The sequence below is a fragment of the Panthera onca genome, chromosome D1, assembly GCF_046562875.1.
Source record: "Panthera onca isolate mPanOnc1 chromosome D1, mPanOnc1 haplotype 2, whole genome shotgun sequence".
Taxonomy (NCBI): Eukaryota; Metazoa; Chordata; class Mammalia; order Carnivora; family Felidae; genus Panthera; species Panthera onca.
In genome coordinates this window covers 10,486,138-10,506,244 of record NC_138348.1, presented here as the reverse complement: position 1 = coordinate 10,506,244, position 20,107 = coordinate 10,486,138, and the positions used below count along the sequence as shown (strand labels likewise).

At 41.2% G+C, this 20,107-nt stretch overlaps 1 protein-coding gene across 1 annotated transcript in view; it reads left to right on the top strand.

Moving 5' to 3' along the window:
- Window positions 1-20,107, top strand: part of LOC132661833 (membrane-spanning 4-domains subfamily A member 6B-like) — a 36,320-nt gene that overhangs the window by 7,945 nt on the left and 8,268 nt on the right. The window contains exons 4-6 of the mRNA XM_060606818.2: window positions 2,679-2,735; window positions 13,601-13,720; window positions 17,241-17,361. Of these exons, the coding sequence (XP_060462801.2) occupies window positions 2,679-2,735; window positions 13,601-13,720; window positions 17,241-17,361 (298 nt within the window). The remainder of the gene's footprint in view (window positions 1-2,678; window positions 2,736-13,600; window positions 13,721-17,240; window positions 17,362-20,107) is intronic.

The following is a 20,107-nucleotide window of genomic DNA, read 5'->3' as shown; positions in this document are numbered from 1 at the left end:
TTAAAGACTTGGAGAGGTATTGCAGGAGAGGAACTTGTCTAAAGGTATTTAAATGGCCATTTACAACACTTGCGATTTGACTCACTATCTATCCCTTTGTTGACTAACATCTACTAATATCCATGAAACTTGTAGTTTGTTGTTGCTGTTGTTTTCATTTTTTTTTAATGTTTTTATTTATTTTTGAGACAGAGAGAGACAGAGCACGAGCAGGGGAGGAGCAGAGAGAGAGGGAGACACAGAATCCGAAGCAGGCTCCAGGCTCTGAGCTGTCAGCACAGAGCCCGACGCGGGGCTCGAACTCACGGACCGTGAGATCGTGACCTGAGCTGAAGTCGGACGCTCAACCGACTGAGCCACTCAGGCGCCCCCAGATCTTGTTTTTCAAAAGCAAAGCCTCCAAGTCAGACAGTTCTGCCACTTAATTTGTGAAGCTTAGTTCTCTCATCTGCTAAAGGAGGCTAATAGTCACCATCTAGATTATTGCTTTGAGGATCCAGTAGGAGAATCTATGTACAGGGCCAACACAGTATCGTTCTATTTCTGTTTCCTCACCCTCCTCATTTTTTTCAGGAATTCAATAAGTACATATTTATTTATTTTTGCATTTTTATTTTTAGTTTTTAATTGACATCCAAGTTAGTTAGCATCTACCGTAATAATGATGTCAGGAGTAGATTCCGCTGATTCATCTCGTCTGTATAACACCCAGTGCTCATCCCAACAGGTGTCTGCCTCAATGCCCCTTGCCCATGTAGCCCGTCCCCCCACCACAACCCCTCCAGTCGCCCCGTTCTCTATATTTAAGAGTCTCTTATGGAAAACAGAGATTTCTAAAGTGGGTCTTTCAGGGGTGCCTCGGTGGCTCAGTCAGTTGAGCATCCGACTTTGGCTCAAGTGAGGAACTCACGGTTTGTGAGTTGGAGCCCCGCCTCGGGCTCCGTGCTGATAGCTCAGAGTCTGGCGCCTGCTTTGGATTCTGGGTCTCCCTCTCTCTCTCTTCCTCCCCTGCTCGCGCTCTCTCTCTCTTTCAAAAATAAATAAAGATTAAAAACTTTTTTAAAGTAAACTTTAAAAAATAAATAAAATAAAATAAAATAAAATAAATACAGTGAGTATTTCGAGTAAGGCTATTGTAATATTTCCATAGGCCATGGTTGCTAAAGTGCCCACCAGAGACATGCCCAAATCTCAGGGAAGCCCAAAGCCATGGCTTCGCACAAGTTATTTTTTTGTTTACAGTTACATCTAATCCAGAAGCAAATGACCAATCGGGGTGATCGGATTCATAAGCAATGTGATCTAATAACACAACCGATATTCCAATTGTATCAAGAGCCCCACTGAGCAGAGCCAGAAAGTTAACCAAAGGCCACATTTCCCCTTAGAGGAGAAAGGGTCTTATTAGTTCCTTATCCACCCTTTTGCACTCCTCAACCAAAAACTGGGCTTCAAGGGAGAGAAGATTTGAATGTAATGACTTTTTGCAAAAAGGCCTCTGACACGTGCAACTATAACAATTTCACCTACGGGGAGGGTCAAGTAGTAAGTGGTCTGGAAGGGAGACATTTCCTTAGAGGCTTTCTTACAGTGCTAGTCCCCAAGTTGAGGGCATTTACCAACACTCAGAGATTTCTGGAAAGAATTGTATGTCATAAAGAGAAATGCTTTAAACTGAGAGAGTACCATGAATCACGTAGAAAGGATCCTAAGCCCAAGCCACAGAAGAGAAGCTGTAACAGCAGAAATTAGCCACAAATAGTAATTATTCAATTTCATACTAGTGTGTATCAGGCACCATCCAAAAGCGCTTCAGGTCTGTTTTATATAATTGCCCCAACGGCTCCGTGATCCCTACTCTTGCTCCCCATTTTACAAATTAGGAAACCAAGACTTAGAAAAAAATGTACATAAACTTCTACAGAGTGACCCAGCAGTAAAGTGTCAGAGACTTTTTAAACATCAGGTCAAGATGCCCGGGCCTCCATGACAGGATCTCATCTTCCGGGACTGCGAGATCTCCAGCCCTGAGTCAAACCTTTGTTAATGCTGTGGGCAGATTGAAGGCGGGTATAAGCTATAATACCGTTGGAGAAGATGATTAAATTCTTGATATACCAGACACAACAAATCTTTCGACGGGCGCCAGCAGGTGACGTTAGCACTCAGGACGTGATGTTTGTGGAAGACAACCTGTCACTCTTCAGATCAAATGTTTTCTGAAGCTGTTTCTGTTGATGACATCTTTCTTCCACAGCGTGATGGGGGGAGAGTTCTTGCAAGTGAGAGGCGCCCCGCTGGCTGCTAGGGATGACTTTCTAATGATGCAGGTCATAAGCTTAATAAATGGCACTCCAAACCAACTTTTACTACTTTTATGAAGTATCAACCTCATAAAGTCATCGTGAGGTGGCTAAGTCCCGTCGCCAACCCAAAATTCCCTTAATGGCCAGGGACGTTAAAATATCTTTTCGTCTCTGTGACACCTGTGACAGAGGAATGGGACGTTCATTTTTCAGAGCGTCCACTGGCGGTCATCCCAGGACTGCAGGAGCGAAAACCGCTTTCTTCTGAGAATTCAGGGATACGTTAGATCTCGAGAATGTCACTGGGATTGGGAAAGTTTGGGGGACCGTCAACAGGAGTGGGGGTTTACAAATGCCTGTTTCTATCCCCAGTTCATCACCTCGGGCTCCATCAGCGTACAAGCACAGAAGCATCCTACAAAATGCAAGGTATGTTGAAATGCTTGGAACAATGCCGAAGATAAAAAGGTCACCTGGCACGACCTGGAGAGGAGCGATTACTTCTGAGCCACGTGTTTTTTTGGTTTTGATTGTTTGTTTGCTTTTTGTTTTTGTTGTTGTTTGTGGTTTTTGCTTTTTTGTTTTTTTGTTTTGTTTTGTTTTGTTTTGCTTTTGCGGGGGATGGGGGGCTTTTCCAAACGTTTGGATAGGAAAAAAAGTCATTTGATTTTTATAAGGACGCCCTCCAGTGTGTATTTTGAGTATGGGTGTTAAGGAGGGTGTAGCGTTGAGGAACCGGTTTTATAAGGCGTCTAGTGTGAGGATTTGGATGGAATAAATCATTTCGAGCTCTCTGAAGGGGTAGATAGAACCAAACAAAACTGACCTGGGAAGGGAGGCAAGGTGGGTCGGGCAAGCTCAGGAGATCAGTGTTTCGTTAGGGAAGGACATAAGACAGAACGACGTGTGAAAAGAGAATTGCCTTCGGCGAACCCAGGTCCAGACACTATCATTGGAGTACAGATCAGGCATCATTAAAATATGCTTAAAGGAGTCACATTCGCCTTGAGAACTTCTTCCCCCCATGGCGGTTAGGATCACAGTTCTGGAGGTCGCCTGCCTGAATTCAGGCTCTGACTACCTTACCACTGACTGTGTGGGCAAGTTACTCTGTGCTCACACTCCTCATCTGAAAAAACATATGGCCACTAATACCACCTGCCTCAGAGGATTGTTTTGAGGGTTAAAAGTGAGTAAATGAGCACCAGTCCTTGGCGTGCAGCCAATGCTTATTAGCTCTGCGAATCAGAACCTAGTGAGGAAACAAGGTGCTTTCAGGGACTGGTGAAAGAAGAAACTGAAAACTCTTGTTTCATCATTCAGGGAAAGGTCTGCCTGCCCTTTTAGCGGGTTTTGCCCCAAAAAGGATAAGGCCAAAGAGACACAGGAGGCTCCTTGGCTCAGCAGCCACTTAGTGGCTATAATATGGGCATTAAGCTTTTATATCTTTTTTTTAACTTCTACCACTATTAACATAGTTTTCTATCGTAGCCCTTTTTCTAAGCTTTGCCGTGGATTTCCAGAGTGTACATGTGACCCAGGTGTTACCTGGCATTGCTTTTCCCCCGGGGATATAAGTACAGTGGACCTCAAAGCCCAGGAAGTCCCGATGAGATTTTGCAGATCCCTGAAACTGACACTCTCATGCTTCGGTTTCTCTGTTTGAGCATACAGTCCCAATTTTTTTTTTAATTTTTTAATGTTTATTTTTGAGACAGAGTTCAAACGGGGGGAGGGGCAAAGAGAGAAGGAGAGACACAGAATCTGAAGCAGGCTCCAGGCTTTGAGCTGTCGGCACAGAGCCCGATGTGGGGCTCGAACTCACGAGCCGCGAGATCATGACCTGAGCTGAAGTCAGATGCTTAACTGACTGAGCCACCCAGGCGCCCTGTATACTGCTCCAATTTTGCTTCACAACATCAAAAAACAAAATAACCCACAGAAAAAACAAACCCAGGCATGAATGAACTTGGCTAAACTTGGCCTCTTGCTCGGTTTTCACAAAAACTCACAAAAAGTTTTTTTTGTTTTGTTTTGTTTGTTTTTGCCTTGAGGGATGGTGGGGGAAGATCATGACTCTAGTTTCCCAAGGTCTAGCCATGATCCAGCTCCCCCTGTAACTCTCCCCCCAACCTCCAGCCTCGCTGTTTTCCACTCTCCCTTTCCCTCTCCTCACTCCACCTCAAGAAGCAAAAATAGACTCTTCTTCGAGACTCACGCAGAGTAACTCTATTTCCTTCTCTGGAAACACTTAACATCACTCCTCACAGAAGTGCAGACACTCTTCTACCTCAGGGACACTTGCCCAGGAGTTTCCCGGACTAATGTGGCTCAACTTCATAAGAAGAAATCAAATAATGATTTATCAGGTCATGAACAAATGCTGTGGAAAAAATTATCCTAATGGCAGCACAATATTCTGTTATACTTAGGTACCATCATGCACCTGTAGTGTGCTCAAATTCCAATATTCAATCAAAAATAGTTACTGAGTTTCAGGCCTGTTCTGTGTATGTAGCATGTATCCATGAGCAAACAAAGATTGCCTCCATGGAGCTGAGACCCTAATAGCAGAATAAAGACAATAAACATGACAAGTAAGGAAACAATACAGTGTGCTAGAAGGTGATAGCTGCCATGGAAAAAAAAGAGACATGATAGGGGTTGTCACTGGGGGCTGTTTAAGTAAGATTATCCAAGTTAAGTCTTTTTTTTTTATTTATTTAAATCCAAGTTAGTTACCATACAGTGGAGTATTGGTTTCAGGAGTAGAATTTAGTGATTCATCACTTCCATTAAACACCCAGTGCTCATCTCAACAAGTGCCCCCCTTAATGCCCATCACCCCTTTAGCCCATCCCTTCCACCCACCTCCCCTCCAGCAACCCTCAGTTTGTTCCCTGTCTTTAAAAATCTCTTACGGTTTGTCTCCCTCTCTGTTTTTATCTCATTTTTCCTTCCCTTCCCCTATGTTCATCTGTTTTGTTTCTTAAATTCCACATATGAAGGAAATCATATGATATTTGTCTTTCTCTAACTAACTTATTTCACTTAGTATAACACACTGTAGTTCCATCCATGCTGTTGCAAGTAGCAAGATTTCATTCTTTTCGATTGCCAAATAATATTCCTGTGTGTGTGCGTGCGTGTGTGTACCACATCTCCAAATTAGTCTTATTAAGTAGGTGGCAATGGGGCAGAGCTTGAAGGAGAAAGTCAGCCACACTGATGGCAGACAGGATAGCATCCCCAGCAAAGGGATCAGCCATTGGAAGAGCCACAGAGTGAAAGCATATCTGGCACCTTCTGGCAAGCAGGCCAGTGTGGCTGCAGCCAAGTAGCTTAGGTTATGGGAGCCAGATCCTGCAGGGCCTCTTTGATGAGCTCTTGCCCTGAGGAAAATAGGGAGAGACTGGAGTATTCTGAGGAGAGACTTGATGAGGGTGTGCCTTAAAAGGATCATTCTGACAGAAATTCGCTTGATGATTACATGCAAGAGGTGCCAGGTTAGAGGCAGGGAGGCCAGTTACAGGGCTACTGTCAGCCAGGGAAAAGATGGCAGTGGTTTGAACAGAATAGATGAAGCGGAGGAAATGATAAGTGTTTGGCTACTGGATATATTTGAAGGAGATGCCAACAGGATTTCCCGATGGGTATAGGGTGTGAGAAACAGAGAGAAACCAGGAACTAAAGCAAAGTTTTTGTCTTGAGCAATTAATTGAAAGGATTGAATTGGGAATCTCAAGATATGAAATAATATTGAAAGCAATGAGACTTGCCAAGACCTCCAATGGAAGGGAAAAGCAAAGAAGAAAAGAGAAGGCTGAGCCCTAGGGCACTCCAAGATGACGACTAGGAAGAAGAGGGGGAAAATAATATTTTTAGTTGAAAAGTTTCTTAATTTACTGTCATTTCCTAAAGAGTACAATGTTACTTATATTTTATTCATGTGTATCCCTTCAAATTAAAGCCGAAAATGAATGTAGGGCATATGTCTTCTGCCCTAAAATTTAAAAAATTATTTTTTAAAAATAAAACCCATTAGGCTGCCCCTTAGTTGGGTATAGATATTTGAGTTCAACAACTATTATTTTCTGAAAGCATACCAACTTATTTTCATGTTAACCTGGAAAAATCTTTAGCTGCCTAGGTAAACATACACCATCTTAATCAATTCTGGGTTTTTTTTAAGTGTACAATTCAATGATTTTTTTTTTTTTTTTTTTAGTGTATTCGCAGATGTGTGTGACTGCCGCCACAGTCAATTTTAGAACATTTTCGATGCCCCAAAAACTAACCTTGTATCATTTAGCTATTTATTGTTCCCCATACCACAACCCCCCATTTTCCCTAGCCCTAGGAAACCACTAATCTGTGTTCTGTCTCTGTAGCTGTGACTAGTCTAAACATTTCATTAAAAAAGCAATCATATGGGAATGCAAGCTGGTGCAGCCACCCTGGAAAACAGTATGGAGGTGCCTTAAAAAACTAAAAATAGAACTACCCTACAACCCAGCAATTGCACCACTAGGCATTTATCCAAGGGATATAGGTGTGCTGTTTCGAAGGGACACATGCACCCCCATGTTTATAGCAACACTATCAACAAGAGCCAAAGTGTGGAAAGAGCCCAAATGCCCATCGATGGATGAATGGATAAAGAAGATGTGGTGTATAGATACAATGGAGTATTACTCGGCAGTCAAAAAGAATGAAATCTTGCCATTTGCAACTACGTAGATGGAACTGGAGGGTATTATGCTAAGTGAAATTAGAGAAAGAAAAATCATATGACTTCACTCATAGGAGGACTTTAAGAGACAAAACAGATGAACATAACAGAAGGGAAACAAAAAGAATATAAAAACAGGGAGGGGGACAAAACAGAAGAGACTCATAAATATGGAGAACAAACTGAGGGTTACTGGAGGGGTTGTGGGAGGGGGGATGGGCTAAATGGGTAAGGGGCATTAAGGAATCTACATCTGAAATCTTTGTTTCACTATATGCTAACTAATTTGGATGTCAATTTTAAAAAATAAAAAATAAAATTAACAAATAAAATATTTCAAAAATTTTAAAAAGTAATCATAAAAAAAGCAATCATATAATATGTAATTTTTCATGAATGGCTTCTTTCACTTAGCATAATGCTTTCAAGGTTCATCCATGTTGTAGCATATATGAATTAGTACTTCATCTTTTCTATGGCTAAATAATATTCCATGGGTGCTGCTACGCTACATTTCATTTATTTTCATTTATCCATTCATCAGTTGCTGAACATCTGGGTTTATTCCACCAGGAGTAGTGCTGTTGTAAACACGTGTGTACAATATTGTATTTGAACATGTTTGTAATTCTTTTTAGTATATACCTACGAATAGAACTGCTGGGTTGTATGGTAACTCTGTTTAACCATTGAAGGAAATGACAGTCTATGGTTTCTAAATGACGACACCATTCTCTACTTCACCAGCAGGATTCGTATTTCTCTATATCCTCACCAACACTTATTATTACCTGACCTCAGACTTTAGCCATCCGAGTGGGTCTGAAGTAGCATTTCACTGTGGTATCGCTATGCATATCCCTGTTGGCTACTGATGTCATGCATCTTTTCATATGCCATTGGCCGCTTCTGTGTCTTCTTTGGAGAAAGGTCTGTTCAAATCTTGTGCCCGTTTAAAATTAGTTATTTTGCAGGGCATCTGGGTGGCTCAGTCCGTTAAGCATCTGACTTCAGCTCAGGTCATGATCTCATGGTCTGTGAGTTCGAGCCCCACATCGGGCTCTGTGCTGACAGCCCAGAGCCTGGAGCCTGCTTCGGGTTCTGTGTCTCCCTCTCTCTCTGCCCCTCCCCTCTCATTCTCTGTCTCTGTCTCAAAAATAAATAAACATTTAAAAAAATAATAACAAAAATAAAAATAAAATAAAATTAGTTATTAGCCTTTTATTATTATTCAGTTATAAGAGTTTTTATGTACTCTAGATACAAACCCTTATCAGATATATGATTTACAAATATTTTCCATTCCGTGGATTATATTTTCACTTTCTGAATAGTATTTTTTGAAGCATGGAAGTTTTAATTTTGTGGAAGCCCTAACTTATCAATTTTTCTTTTGATGTTCTTGTTTTTGGTGTCATGTTTAAGAATCCATTGCCACAACCAAAGACCCAAAGAGTTATGCCTGTTTTCTTCCAGGCATTTTATAGCTTTAGGTCTTATATTTAGGTCTTTGATCCGTTTTGAGTTAATTTTTGTTGATGATGTAACCTTAGGGCCCTATTTCATTTTTTGCATGTGAATGTCCAGTTGTCCCAGGATCATTTGTCGAGAAGACTATTTTTCCTTCATTAAATTGTCTTGGCACCTTTGTGGGTTTGTTTCTGGACTTCACATTCTATTTTATTGATCTACGTGTCTTTTCTTATGCAAGTACCACAAAGTCTTGATTACTGTAGCTTTGTAGTTCATTTTAAAATCAGAAAGTGTGAGTTCTTCCATTTTTCTCTTCTTTTTTCAAGGTTTTTATTTATCATTCCGAGGCTCTCTCAATGCCATACAAGTTTTAGGATCAGCCTACCAATTTCTGTAAGGAAAAACAGCTGGAATTCTGATAGGGATCTCACTGAATCTGCAAGTCAATTTGGGGAGTATTGATCTTAACAGTATTAAATCTTCACATCCGTGTGAACGTGGATATTTTTGCATGACTCCTTCAAAAATGTTTTTTCGTTTTCAGAATTTTGCACTTCTTTTGTTAAGGTTATTCCTAGATACTTTGTTCTTTTTGATGGTATTGTAAATGGAATTTTTTTTAAATTTTATTTTCAGATGGTTCATTTCCAGTGTATAGAAATACCATTGATTTTTATGTTAATCTTGTATCCTGTCCTTTTTGCTAAAGTTGTTTATTAGTTCTAATCATTTTTAGTGTATTCCTTAGGATATTCTGGATAGAACAGGTATCTGTGAATAGATCCTTGACAAATCTGGATGCCTTTTAGTTCTTTTTATTGCCTAACTGCCCTGGCTAGAACCTCTAATACAATGCTGAGTAGAAGCTGTGAAGGCAGACATTCTTGTCTTTTCCTGATCTTAGGAGGAAAGCATCCAGTGAGTGTGCAGGAAGTAAGCAAACCAGTAAGTTCGCTTTTTTTCCTAAATACCCTTACCACATTAAGGAACATGCCAACTACTCTAGTTTCTTAAGTGTTTTAATCACGAAAGGGTCTTGGCTTTTTGTCAAATGCTTTTTCTGCATCTATTGAGATAGTCATATGGCTGTTTTTTATCTTATTGGTCTGATGTATTACATTGATTTTTGGAAATTAAACTGACCTTGCATTCATGGAATAAATCCCATTTGGTCATGGTGTATATAATGCTTTTTATATGTTGCTGGATTAGGGGGGTGTTTTTGCATTCCTGTTCATAAGAAATATTGGTCTATAGTTTTGTTATTGTGATGGCTTGGTCTGGTTATGGTATCAGGGTAATACTGGCCCCCTAGAGCGAGTTAGGAAGTGTCCCCTCCTATTCTATTTATGGAAGAGTTTGTGAAGCAATGGTATTAATGCTTTAAATATTTGGTAGAAGTCACCATTGAAGTCATCTGGAACTGGCTTTTTCTTCATGGAAGGTTTTTATTATTATTTCAGATTTGTTATAGCTTTGTTCAGATTTCCTGTTTCTTCTTGAGTCCGTTTCAATAGTTTGTACGTTGCAAGGAATTTGTCCATTTCATACAGGTTATATAATTTCTTGCCATATAATTGTCCATACTCAATGTCATCAGCAAATCTTGCTTTACTTGCTTAATCATTTACTTTAGTTCTCTGACCGTCTTTATGACTATTTTGAAGTCTTTGGCTAATGAAGACTACATCTGGCCACTCTCACAGACAGTTTCTGTTACCTGCTTTTTTTTTTTTTTTTCTGATGTGTAGGTCAAAGTGCACAAGTGTATATATACTTCTGTTTCTTTGCCTGTCTCATAAATTTCTTGTTGGAAACTGGGCATTTTATTTTTTTATGTTTATTTATTTATTTTGAGAGAAAGCATGCACCAGGGAGGGACAGAGAGAGAGAAAAGGAGAATCCCAAGCAGGCTCCATGCTGTCAGCACAGAACCCGATACCCGGCTCAATCTCACAAACCGTTAAGATCATGACCCGAACCGAAATCAGGAGTCAGACACAACTGACTGAGCCACAGATGCTCCGGAAACTGGGCAAATACATTGTAGCAACTCTGGGCACTCAGAACTCAGAGTTCCCAGCCCAAGGGCTTATGATTGTTATTTGATGTGTTTTGTTTTGTTTGAAGGGCTGGCTGAAATAATTTCCTGCAGTCTATTTCTCCCTCTCTGTGTTAAATTGCTCCCCAGGGGTGAGTGTAGCTTTAGGTATATCCACAGTCGCCCTAGGATGCTGTTCTCTATTCTGTAACCCACTTCTCCCCCAGGCAAAAATCTCTGAGCCAAAGCTCTGCTCCTAGGATTGGGGGGTGGGGGGGGGGGGGGTTGCAGAGGGACAATGGAGTGCTTCTCTCTGAGTGACACCCCCACTGTAAGAGCTGAGGGCTTGCTGGAGGGGGACAGCTTGCCTCTCATGATGTGGAACCCCTACCCCATAAGTGAAGGCAAGAGTGATCAGGACCTGGTACCTCACTGGCACTGCCACCAAGAGAAGGCCCTCATCCCACAAGTAGGGGCTAGGCAAAAGGAGAGAGTCCACCTCTCCTGGCTACACTTGGACTTAGCCTCAGTAGCAAGTAGCTGGGAGCATGATTAGAAATGCTAAGTAGATGATCTGCCCCTGAGGGTGGGCGGGTGGGGGTGGGGGGGAGAGAGCGCTAGCTAGCACTCTGGGATTTGGGGGAAAAGGGACCTGCACCAACCCAGAGTGTTCTTGTGGAACCCGGAAGGGGGTGAGTGGGCGTGGCTCTTGGTTCAGATACCGCAGACTCCGACAGTTTTTTGACTTGTAGTAGGTTTTTTAAAAATTTTTTAAAGTTTATTTATTTATTTGAGAGAGACAGAGACCGTGTGAGTGGAGAAGGGGCAGCAAGAGAGGGAGAGAAAGAGAATCCCAAGCAGACTGCGCACTTCCAGCACAGAGCCTGATGCAGGGCTCGAGCTCATGAAAGCGTGAGATCAGGACCTGAGCTGAAACCAAGAGTCGGATGCTTAACCAACAGAGCCACCCAGGCGCCCCTAGTAGATTGTCTTGGCTGACCGTTTCGTCATTTGCTGTAGGCCCTTAGGACTCCAGAGATTTTAAATGTTGGGGTTCTTAGTAATTTTCACAAATTTGGCTGAGGAGTTGATCCGTGGGGTCCCTCACACTCTCATGCTGGGAGCGGAATGCTTCAAAAATAATAATGTTGTGTATTTAAATCAAATGTTTGATCAGGACTTGGGGGGAACATAAATATTTAATTTTTCAATTAAATTTATTTACTTTCAGAGAGACAGAGACAGCATGAGCAGGGGAGGGGTAGAGAGAGAGGGGGAAAGAGAGAGAATCCCAAGCTGGCATCTGTGCTGTGGGGCTCGAACTCACGAACCATGAGATCGTGACCTGAGCTGAAATCAAGAGTCGGGCGCTTAACCGACGGAGCCACCCAGGCGCCCCTGGAACATAAATATCTCTCTATAGGTGATCCTGGCTCATAAGCCTTTCTGACCTCCTATGTGGACACAGGGTAAGTGTGCAGAAGCATTGTAAGTGTGCATCTTCTGAAGCACACCACAACCTGGCTTCGTACCAAGGAAGGGTCTTTCTAGCTGACACGCCCTGAGTATAGGTCTACATTTCGAAAAGATGAATTGGAATCCTTAGCACAGCCTGCCAGATTCCTCATAATCCAGCCCCGCCCGCGTCACCCACGTTGTATCCAACTTCCCTTCATGCCCCACGTTCCAGCCACACCAAACGATTCATTTTCCCGAAGACCTTCTTTCCCATGCGTCTGAAATTTTGTATACACCTTCTCTCTTCCGTAAGACATTTTCTCAATTTTGTCCACCACTCAATATTGTCCACCACTGTGAACTGAAACCTGGCTATAGCAAGGAAAGACAGACTCTACTGGGAAGAAGCCAGGGTCCTAGCATCTGGGAAGTGAAGAACCAAACTTAGAAAATACACAGGATCTGAGGGGCACCTGAGTGTCTCAGGTGAGTGTCTGACTTCGGCTCAGGTCATGATCTTACGGTTCATGGGTTCAAGCCCCTCATCGGGCTCTCTGCTGTCAGTGCAGAGCCTGGAGCCTGTTTCGGATCCTCTGTCCCCCCTCTCTCTGCCCCTCCCCTGCTTGTTCTCTCTCTCTCAAAAATAAAATAAACACAGAAAGAAAGAAAGAAAGAAAGAAAGAAAGAAAGAAAGAAAGAAAAACAAAAACAAAAACATAGGATCTGAAAAAGTTCCAGAAGCCAGAAACAGAAAACCCAGAAGTGCAAGCTATCTTTTAGCAAGGAGAATCTGGCCAGGTTGTTACCATCACTAGAGATCACAGCTTCTCTCTAGCACCCAAGTGCCCCACCATCCCCACCGTATAACATCTGAGCTGCCCATTCTAGGTATGAATTCCAGTCTTCTGTTCATCTTTAAGTTACTTGCTCAAGATTCACAATCCTTGGGAAGAGGACTGCATTGGCAATGCCCTGGCTCTGCCTCCTACAGATTGAAGTCGTAGCAAAGTTTGATAAACTTCTTTCATAAAGACTTAACAAGTAAGAGCTCCCAGAATGAAAGGACGGCTGCCTGCTGAACAATCAAAATTTAATATGCCCACTTAAGTTCTTTCTTTGGTTGATCAGTATCAAATCACCTCCTTCTTCCCACTATTTAAAAAAAAAAATCCTCTTTAAAATGTTAACGATCCCTTACACATTAAAAAATAAATAAAATCCCTTCCCAAAGGGGCAGAGTTTCTCTTCACAGGTCATGCAAGGCTCACAGTGCCATTCAAAAGAGAGCAGATACTGGGGCGCCTGGTGGCTCAGTCGGTTAAGCAGTGACTTCAGCCCAGGACGTGATCTCATGGTTCGTGAGTTTGAGCCCCACGTTGCACGCTGGGCTGACAGCTCAGAGCCTGGAACCTGCTTCGGATTCTCTCTCTCTCTCTCTCTCTCTCTCTTTCTCTGCTTCTCCCCTGCTCATGCCCTATCTCTCAAAAATAAATGCTTGAATGTTCTAGAAAGGACAACAGACTGACTGACTGCTTCATCAAAACCTGTTTATGCTGCACATGACCAGTTTTCTTTGTATGTCTATTACAGCTTATTGCTAGCATGGTTATGAACATCTTAAGTGCCTGCTTTTCTGTACTTGGTATAATGATATTAAGTATTGCAAGTTTAACGTATTATCCAGACACCAATGAATACCTATGGTCACATGTAAGTACCAAGTTTAATAACAACTGGATTAAAATTTTACATATAAATGGAAAAACTATAGTAAATGATGTGTGTTGCAATGGTAAAGTATGGAAATGACAACCAAATTTGATGTCTATGTTGTAGAAATATAAAAACAAACTGTATCTCCTCCAAATTTTTGCCATGGGAACATTAAAAAATCAATTTCAGTCCAACTAAGGAAACACTAGAAACTTCAGAGAGAGATCAAAATTGTCATTATGTGAAGATAAAGTGATAGGATCCCTAGAAAACCCCAAAGACTCAACTAAAAAAAATGATTTAGTAAAGAAAAATGTAGACAATACATTGTCTTTACACTAGAAATTACCACTTAAATATTGAAGTAGAAAAAATGAATAACCCAATCAAAATAACAACAAAAATATTAAAAACATGAGGGTTGTAATATAAGAACTGAATACTTTGAGAAACTACATTCTTTTTTATTTTAACATGTATTAACTTTTGAGAGAGAGACAGAGCATGAGTGAAGGAGGGGCAGAGAGAGGGAGACATAGAATCCAAAGCAGGCTTCAGGCTCTGAGCTGTCAGCACAGAGCCAGACATGGGGCCGGAACTCACAAACTGTGAGATCATGACCTGAGCCAAAGTCAGATACGTAACCAACTGAGTCACCCAGGTGCCCCGAGAAACTACATTCTTGAATGCAAATTCACAATGTCATAGAATTACAAGATTCCATAAATTAATACATAGATGTGAGGTGATTCCATTTAGAATCCCAAAAATGTTTTGGGGAGAATGAAATAAAATTGCTCCAAAATGTGTATGGATGGAAAAAAAGATTGTGTGAAAAGTGCCAAGAAATTCTAGAAGCCACATAATGATTGGGGAGGGCCAGGCAACTTGTTACATCAAGAGATGATGCAGTATATTAAAAATGGTATAGTATTTACACACAAAAAGAAAAAGTAACCAAAGAACAGAGAGTTGAGAAATCAATCCTAATATAGGCAAAAACATTATTTTATGGGAGATCACTTTACCAGTCAAAATGGAAAAAGTGAAGTTTAATAAAATAATATTCAATCAATAAGCTCTCCATTTCCAAGAAAATAGTAATGGGCTCTACTTGGCAGTGTGTAACAAGAAATCACAGATTCAATGAATGAGCAATGAAAAAGAAATAAAAGAAAGAAATGAATGAACAAACCTAAAAGCCATTGGAAAATGGCATAAAGTATGGAATTAGTACATCTGTTACAAAAGCAAATGAGAAAACCAAGAATGGGGAAAAAGAAACACATTTCATGTCACAAATATTTACGTCTTTGATATGCTACAGGCTGAGACAGCAATAACCCAAGGAGTGGGACTCCCCACTGACCAGTAGGCTCCAGGGGTGGGGCCACCACCATGGTGAGCTAAAGAAGCAGAGCCACCTCCTCAGCAGCCATGTGGACCAAGCATGGAGCCACACAGGATTATTCTCAAGCCTCGACATCTAAAGAATTGCCCTATTGGGTTTTGGGCTTGCTTGGGGCCCATAACCCCATTTTCCTTCTTTTTTTTAATTTTTTTAACATTTATTTATTATTGAGAGACAGAGAGAGACAGAGCATGAGCATGGGAGGGGCAGAGAGAGGAGGAGACACAGAATCCGAAGCAGGTTCCAGACTCCAAGCTGTCAGCACAGAGCCCAATGCGGGGCTTGAACTCAGAAACCGCGAGATCATGACCTGAGCCAAAGTCAGATGCCTAACCCACTGAGCCACCCAGGCACCCCAGCCCTATTTTCCTTCTTATATCTCCCTTTTGGAATGGCAATATCTATCCAATGCCTGTCCCACCGTTCTGTCTTAGATAACTGGTTTTCTGATTGCACAGGTCCACAGATGGAGAGGAATTTTACCCCAATATGGACCATTCTAGGAGTCTCATCCATAACTGATTTAGATAATTTAGATGATAGGATTTGAGGCTTTTTGATCTGATGATATTTAGGTCAGATTTTGGACTTGGAGTTGATGTTAAAATGGGTCAAAACTTTTGGAGATATTGGGATCAGGCAAATAGATTTGGTACGTGGGAGGGACATGAACTTAGAGGCAGAACAGAGACAAACTATTATGGGTTGAAATGTGTCCCCCCAAAAGATGTGTCCTAACCCACAGTACCTCAGAATGTGACGTTATTTGAGAACAAAGTCTTGCGGATGTAATTAGTTGAGATGAGGTCATACACAAATAGAGTGGGCCATTAATCCAATAGAACTCGTGTCCTTATAAGAAGAAAGAAATCTGGACACAGACCTGGAAAGAAGATGGCCATGTATACGTGAAGGCAGAGGTTGTAGTTATACTGATACAAGCCAAGGAACCCTTGGGGCTACCAGAAGCTGAAAGAGGTAAGGAAGAATCCTCTCCTAAAGACTTTGGGATGAGCATTCTGTTGCCAATGCATGCTTTTTGGACTTTGACCCTCCAGAACGGTGAGACAATAAATTTCAGTTGTGTTAAGCCACCCAGCTGTGACGCTTTATTACAGGGCCCCTGGGACACTAGTATAGCAGGCCAGTAAATAGCCATCAACTTTTCTTCTCTCACATTCTGAACCAACTGAGATAAAATACGACAATCAAGCAGATGTAAATAAAAAGTATCAGCTTTATGATGATTATTATAGTTGGAGAACATTTTAAATCTTTGAACTTGAACTTAAAGTGAGAACTTGCTGCAACCTCTCTCCATTAATTAAACTTATCTACCTAGATACAGGTAGACGACAGGTCTCCTTGTGCTGGGACCAGGCAGGTATCAGAGGTTGAGGAGAACTTGGGGTCATAAAGACAAAACGATTTTGAAGAAAAAAAAAGGGAAACAACCCAGAAGGGGCTGGGTTCCTTCTTGTGAAATCATGAGTTAGATAAATCTCTGCTTCTCAAATGGGGAATTGTAAATGAGGAGCGTTAAGAAACACTAGAAGCCACTCCTAGAGCAGAAAGTCCTACTATGGGCCGTGGTAGAAATGTGGAAAGGGAGAGAGAATGGTTCCACCTACTACATGTAATAATGTTTATGGTACAGAGGTTAAAAGAAAATAGAGCATGCAAATTATATGTGCATTAAATGGAAAAGCACGAAACACAAAGCACGCAATGAGTCTCACCGAAAGAGAAAGTATGAAGAGAGAAAAGATGGGCACTCAGTGCCAAACCCTGAAGAATTTCACCCAGCCCACGGTACTAAGGTGATCTCTCTGCTTTCCAGTCTGGTCACATGTAGAAGAGAAATAAAAGTATCCAACTTGTACAGTCATTACTAGAAGTAGGACTTGACATAATGCAAGGTGCATATAAGAGTACTTGATTAATTGAAAACATATTTTGTTCTTAGGAAAAATACACAAAAATCCTCATAGTTGTGTGAGACTGATAGGATGAATGATCTTCATTCCCTGCTTGCGAAGTGTTGTTCTTGTATAATTTTTAAATGGCTAATTAATATGAGGAATGTTTCTTTTCTTTCTAATTCAGAGAGCTGGTAGTATGCTTTTACAATATGTACTCTTCACCACGATCGTGGAAGTGATCTGTGCATACGTGACGGTCAAGCGGATTGAAGCAGCAATGCGTCCTGTAGAATGCAGTGAGATAAGTGAGTAATTTTGTTTCTGGCTGGTCAGTCAGGAGAAAACAGCTTCTGTTAAGGATCTGCAGGGAAACCATCCAAATCCTAGGGGAGAACACAGGCTGTAACCTCTTTGCCATCAGCCAAAGCAACTTCTTACCAGAGGTGCCTCGGGAGGCAAGGGGAATAAAAGCAAAAATGGACTATTGGGACCTCATCAAGATAAAAAGCTTCTGCACGGCAAAGGGAACAATCAACAAAACTAAGAGGCAACCGTCAGAATGGGAGATGTTTGCAAAGGACGTATTTGATTAAGGGTTAGTATCCAAAACATCTAAAGAACTCAGCACCCAAAAAAACAAATGATCCAGTTTTTAAGAAATGGGCAGAAGACATGTGTAGACATTTTTTTTTCCAAAGAAGACATCCAGCTGGCCAACAGACACATGAAAAGATGCTCAACATCACTCATCATCGGGGAAATCAAAATCAAAATTACAGTGAGTTATCACATCACACCAGTCAGAATGGCCGAAATTAATAGCCCAGGAAACTACAGGTGTTGGTGAGGATATGAAGAAAGGGGAGCCCTCTTACGCTGTTGGCGGGAATGCAAACTGGTGCTGCCACTCTGGAAAACAGTATGGAGGTTCTTCAAGAAGCTAAAAATACAACTACCCTATGATCCAGCAATTGGACTACTAGGTATTTACCCAAAGGATACAAAAATCTGATTAGAAGGGATACATGCACCCTGAGGTCTTTTAGACTTGCATCACCTAGAAGATTACTAGAGGAAATAAATAGACTGAAAAGATTTTACATAGACTGAAAAGCAATACGGGGACACTGAATGTTCTAGACTGTGAAATTCAAATTTAGTTATAAACTTTTGTTGGCAAAGTTTGAGATCTTCCTGTCCCTTCAGAAAATTTAGAGGATTTTAGAGGACGCTGAAGAGACTGCTTCTGGAATAGAAGAATGAGGCTCTCTAAAAATCGATTCCTCCATAAAATAAATGAGAACACTGGGAAAAGTTGTCAGAATTAACATTTCTTACCTCTGGGAATTAATCAAAGACTTGTGACAATCCAGGGAACACTTATGCAAGAAACCATGGCTAAACCTTAGTAAGAACAGCGAGTTTTGTGGTTATCATTTGCCCGGTGCCCGTCCCCCTTGTCCCATCTCCACAGTAACCTTTAAATGAAATAACCTTGCGACCACACTACCTGTAAAAAAAACACCAGCCTAACAACCACAAGCAGAGGAAAACTGAGATTGGAGTTGCCCAAAAATAAAAAACAACACAAAACAAAACAAAACACAAAAAAAAACATTCCCAGAGCATTGTTTCTGATTTGTCAGGCAGGTCCCTGGAAATCCCCACTGGCAAGGGTCTTTATTCACCTCTGAGCTCAATCACGGTGAAAAGTTTTCTGGGATGTTTGTCAGAACAATTAGTGGCCTTTAACACTGTGTTTGCCTGGAGCAGGGATAAAAGTTGGGGAAAACAAAAGGCTTACCAAAAAAAAAACATTATAGAAAAAAACTATGGCACAAGATGTCCTCTGGGGACCTTGAAACGGTGGTAATACTTGGAAATTAAGACCTTGTGCATATGTGGAGATGTGTGTGTGCCCAGGGAAGACCTGTCAATATGCTAACCTCCCATCTCTGGCTGACCTGAAGCTGTCTGCAAACAGGAAGTGATAGCTAATATAGAGTTGCAACCTGTCTTCCAAACCTTTAAAGTCTTACCCCAACACACACACACACACACACACGCACACGCACACACACACACACACGCACACACACACACACAGCTTCTCAACAAAGCCTGGGCAATTTCTTGGTTCAAAGCAGTTAAGGAAATCAATGCCCAATCATCTAATGACACTAAGCTAACACAGACATCAGTGCCCATACAGGACATGAATACTCTACACAATTAGTTCAGGAAAGCCACCCCTAGAATAACAAAAACAACAACAAAAACCAGTCCCTGGGAGAATCTGCTTTCCAACATTGCTACATTATATTATTTTAAATATGCAATTTTTAACAAAAGAAATTATAAGATATGCAAAGAAACAGAAAACTATGACCTAAACACTGGGGAAAAGCAATAGAAGTTGTATCAGAGGAAGCCTAGATATTGGACTTACTAGGGGAAAAAAAACTCTTTAAATCAGCTATTGTAAGTATGCTCTAAGAACTGAAAAACCATGTCTAAAAAGTCTAAAGGAAAGTAAGAAAGCAATGTTTCATGATAAAGAATATCGATAAAGACAGAAACTATTGAAAAGAATCGAGTAGAAATTCTAGAGCAGAAAAATATGTAACTAAAATGAAAACATCATTCAAGGGGCTCAACAGAATATTTGATCTGACAGAAGAAATAATCCACCAACTTAAAGATAGATCAATTAAGGGGCACCTGGATGGCTCAGTTGGTTGAGCATCCGACTTTAACTCAGGTCATGATCTCACAGTTTTTGAGTTTGAGTCCTGCAACAGGCTCTGTGCTGAGAGCCCAGAGCCTGGAGCCTGCTTTGGATTCTGTGTCTCCTTCTCTCTCTGCCCCTCCCTCTCTCATACCCTGTCTCTGTCTCTATATCTCAAAAATATATAAACATTTAAAAAAAAATTTAAAAAGGTCAATTAAAATCGTCTACTCTGTGGAACAAAATGATAACAAATGAAGAAAAATGAACAGAGCTTCAGACACCTTTGAAACGCCATCAGTCATACCAAAATGTGCATAATG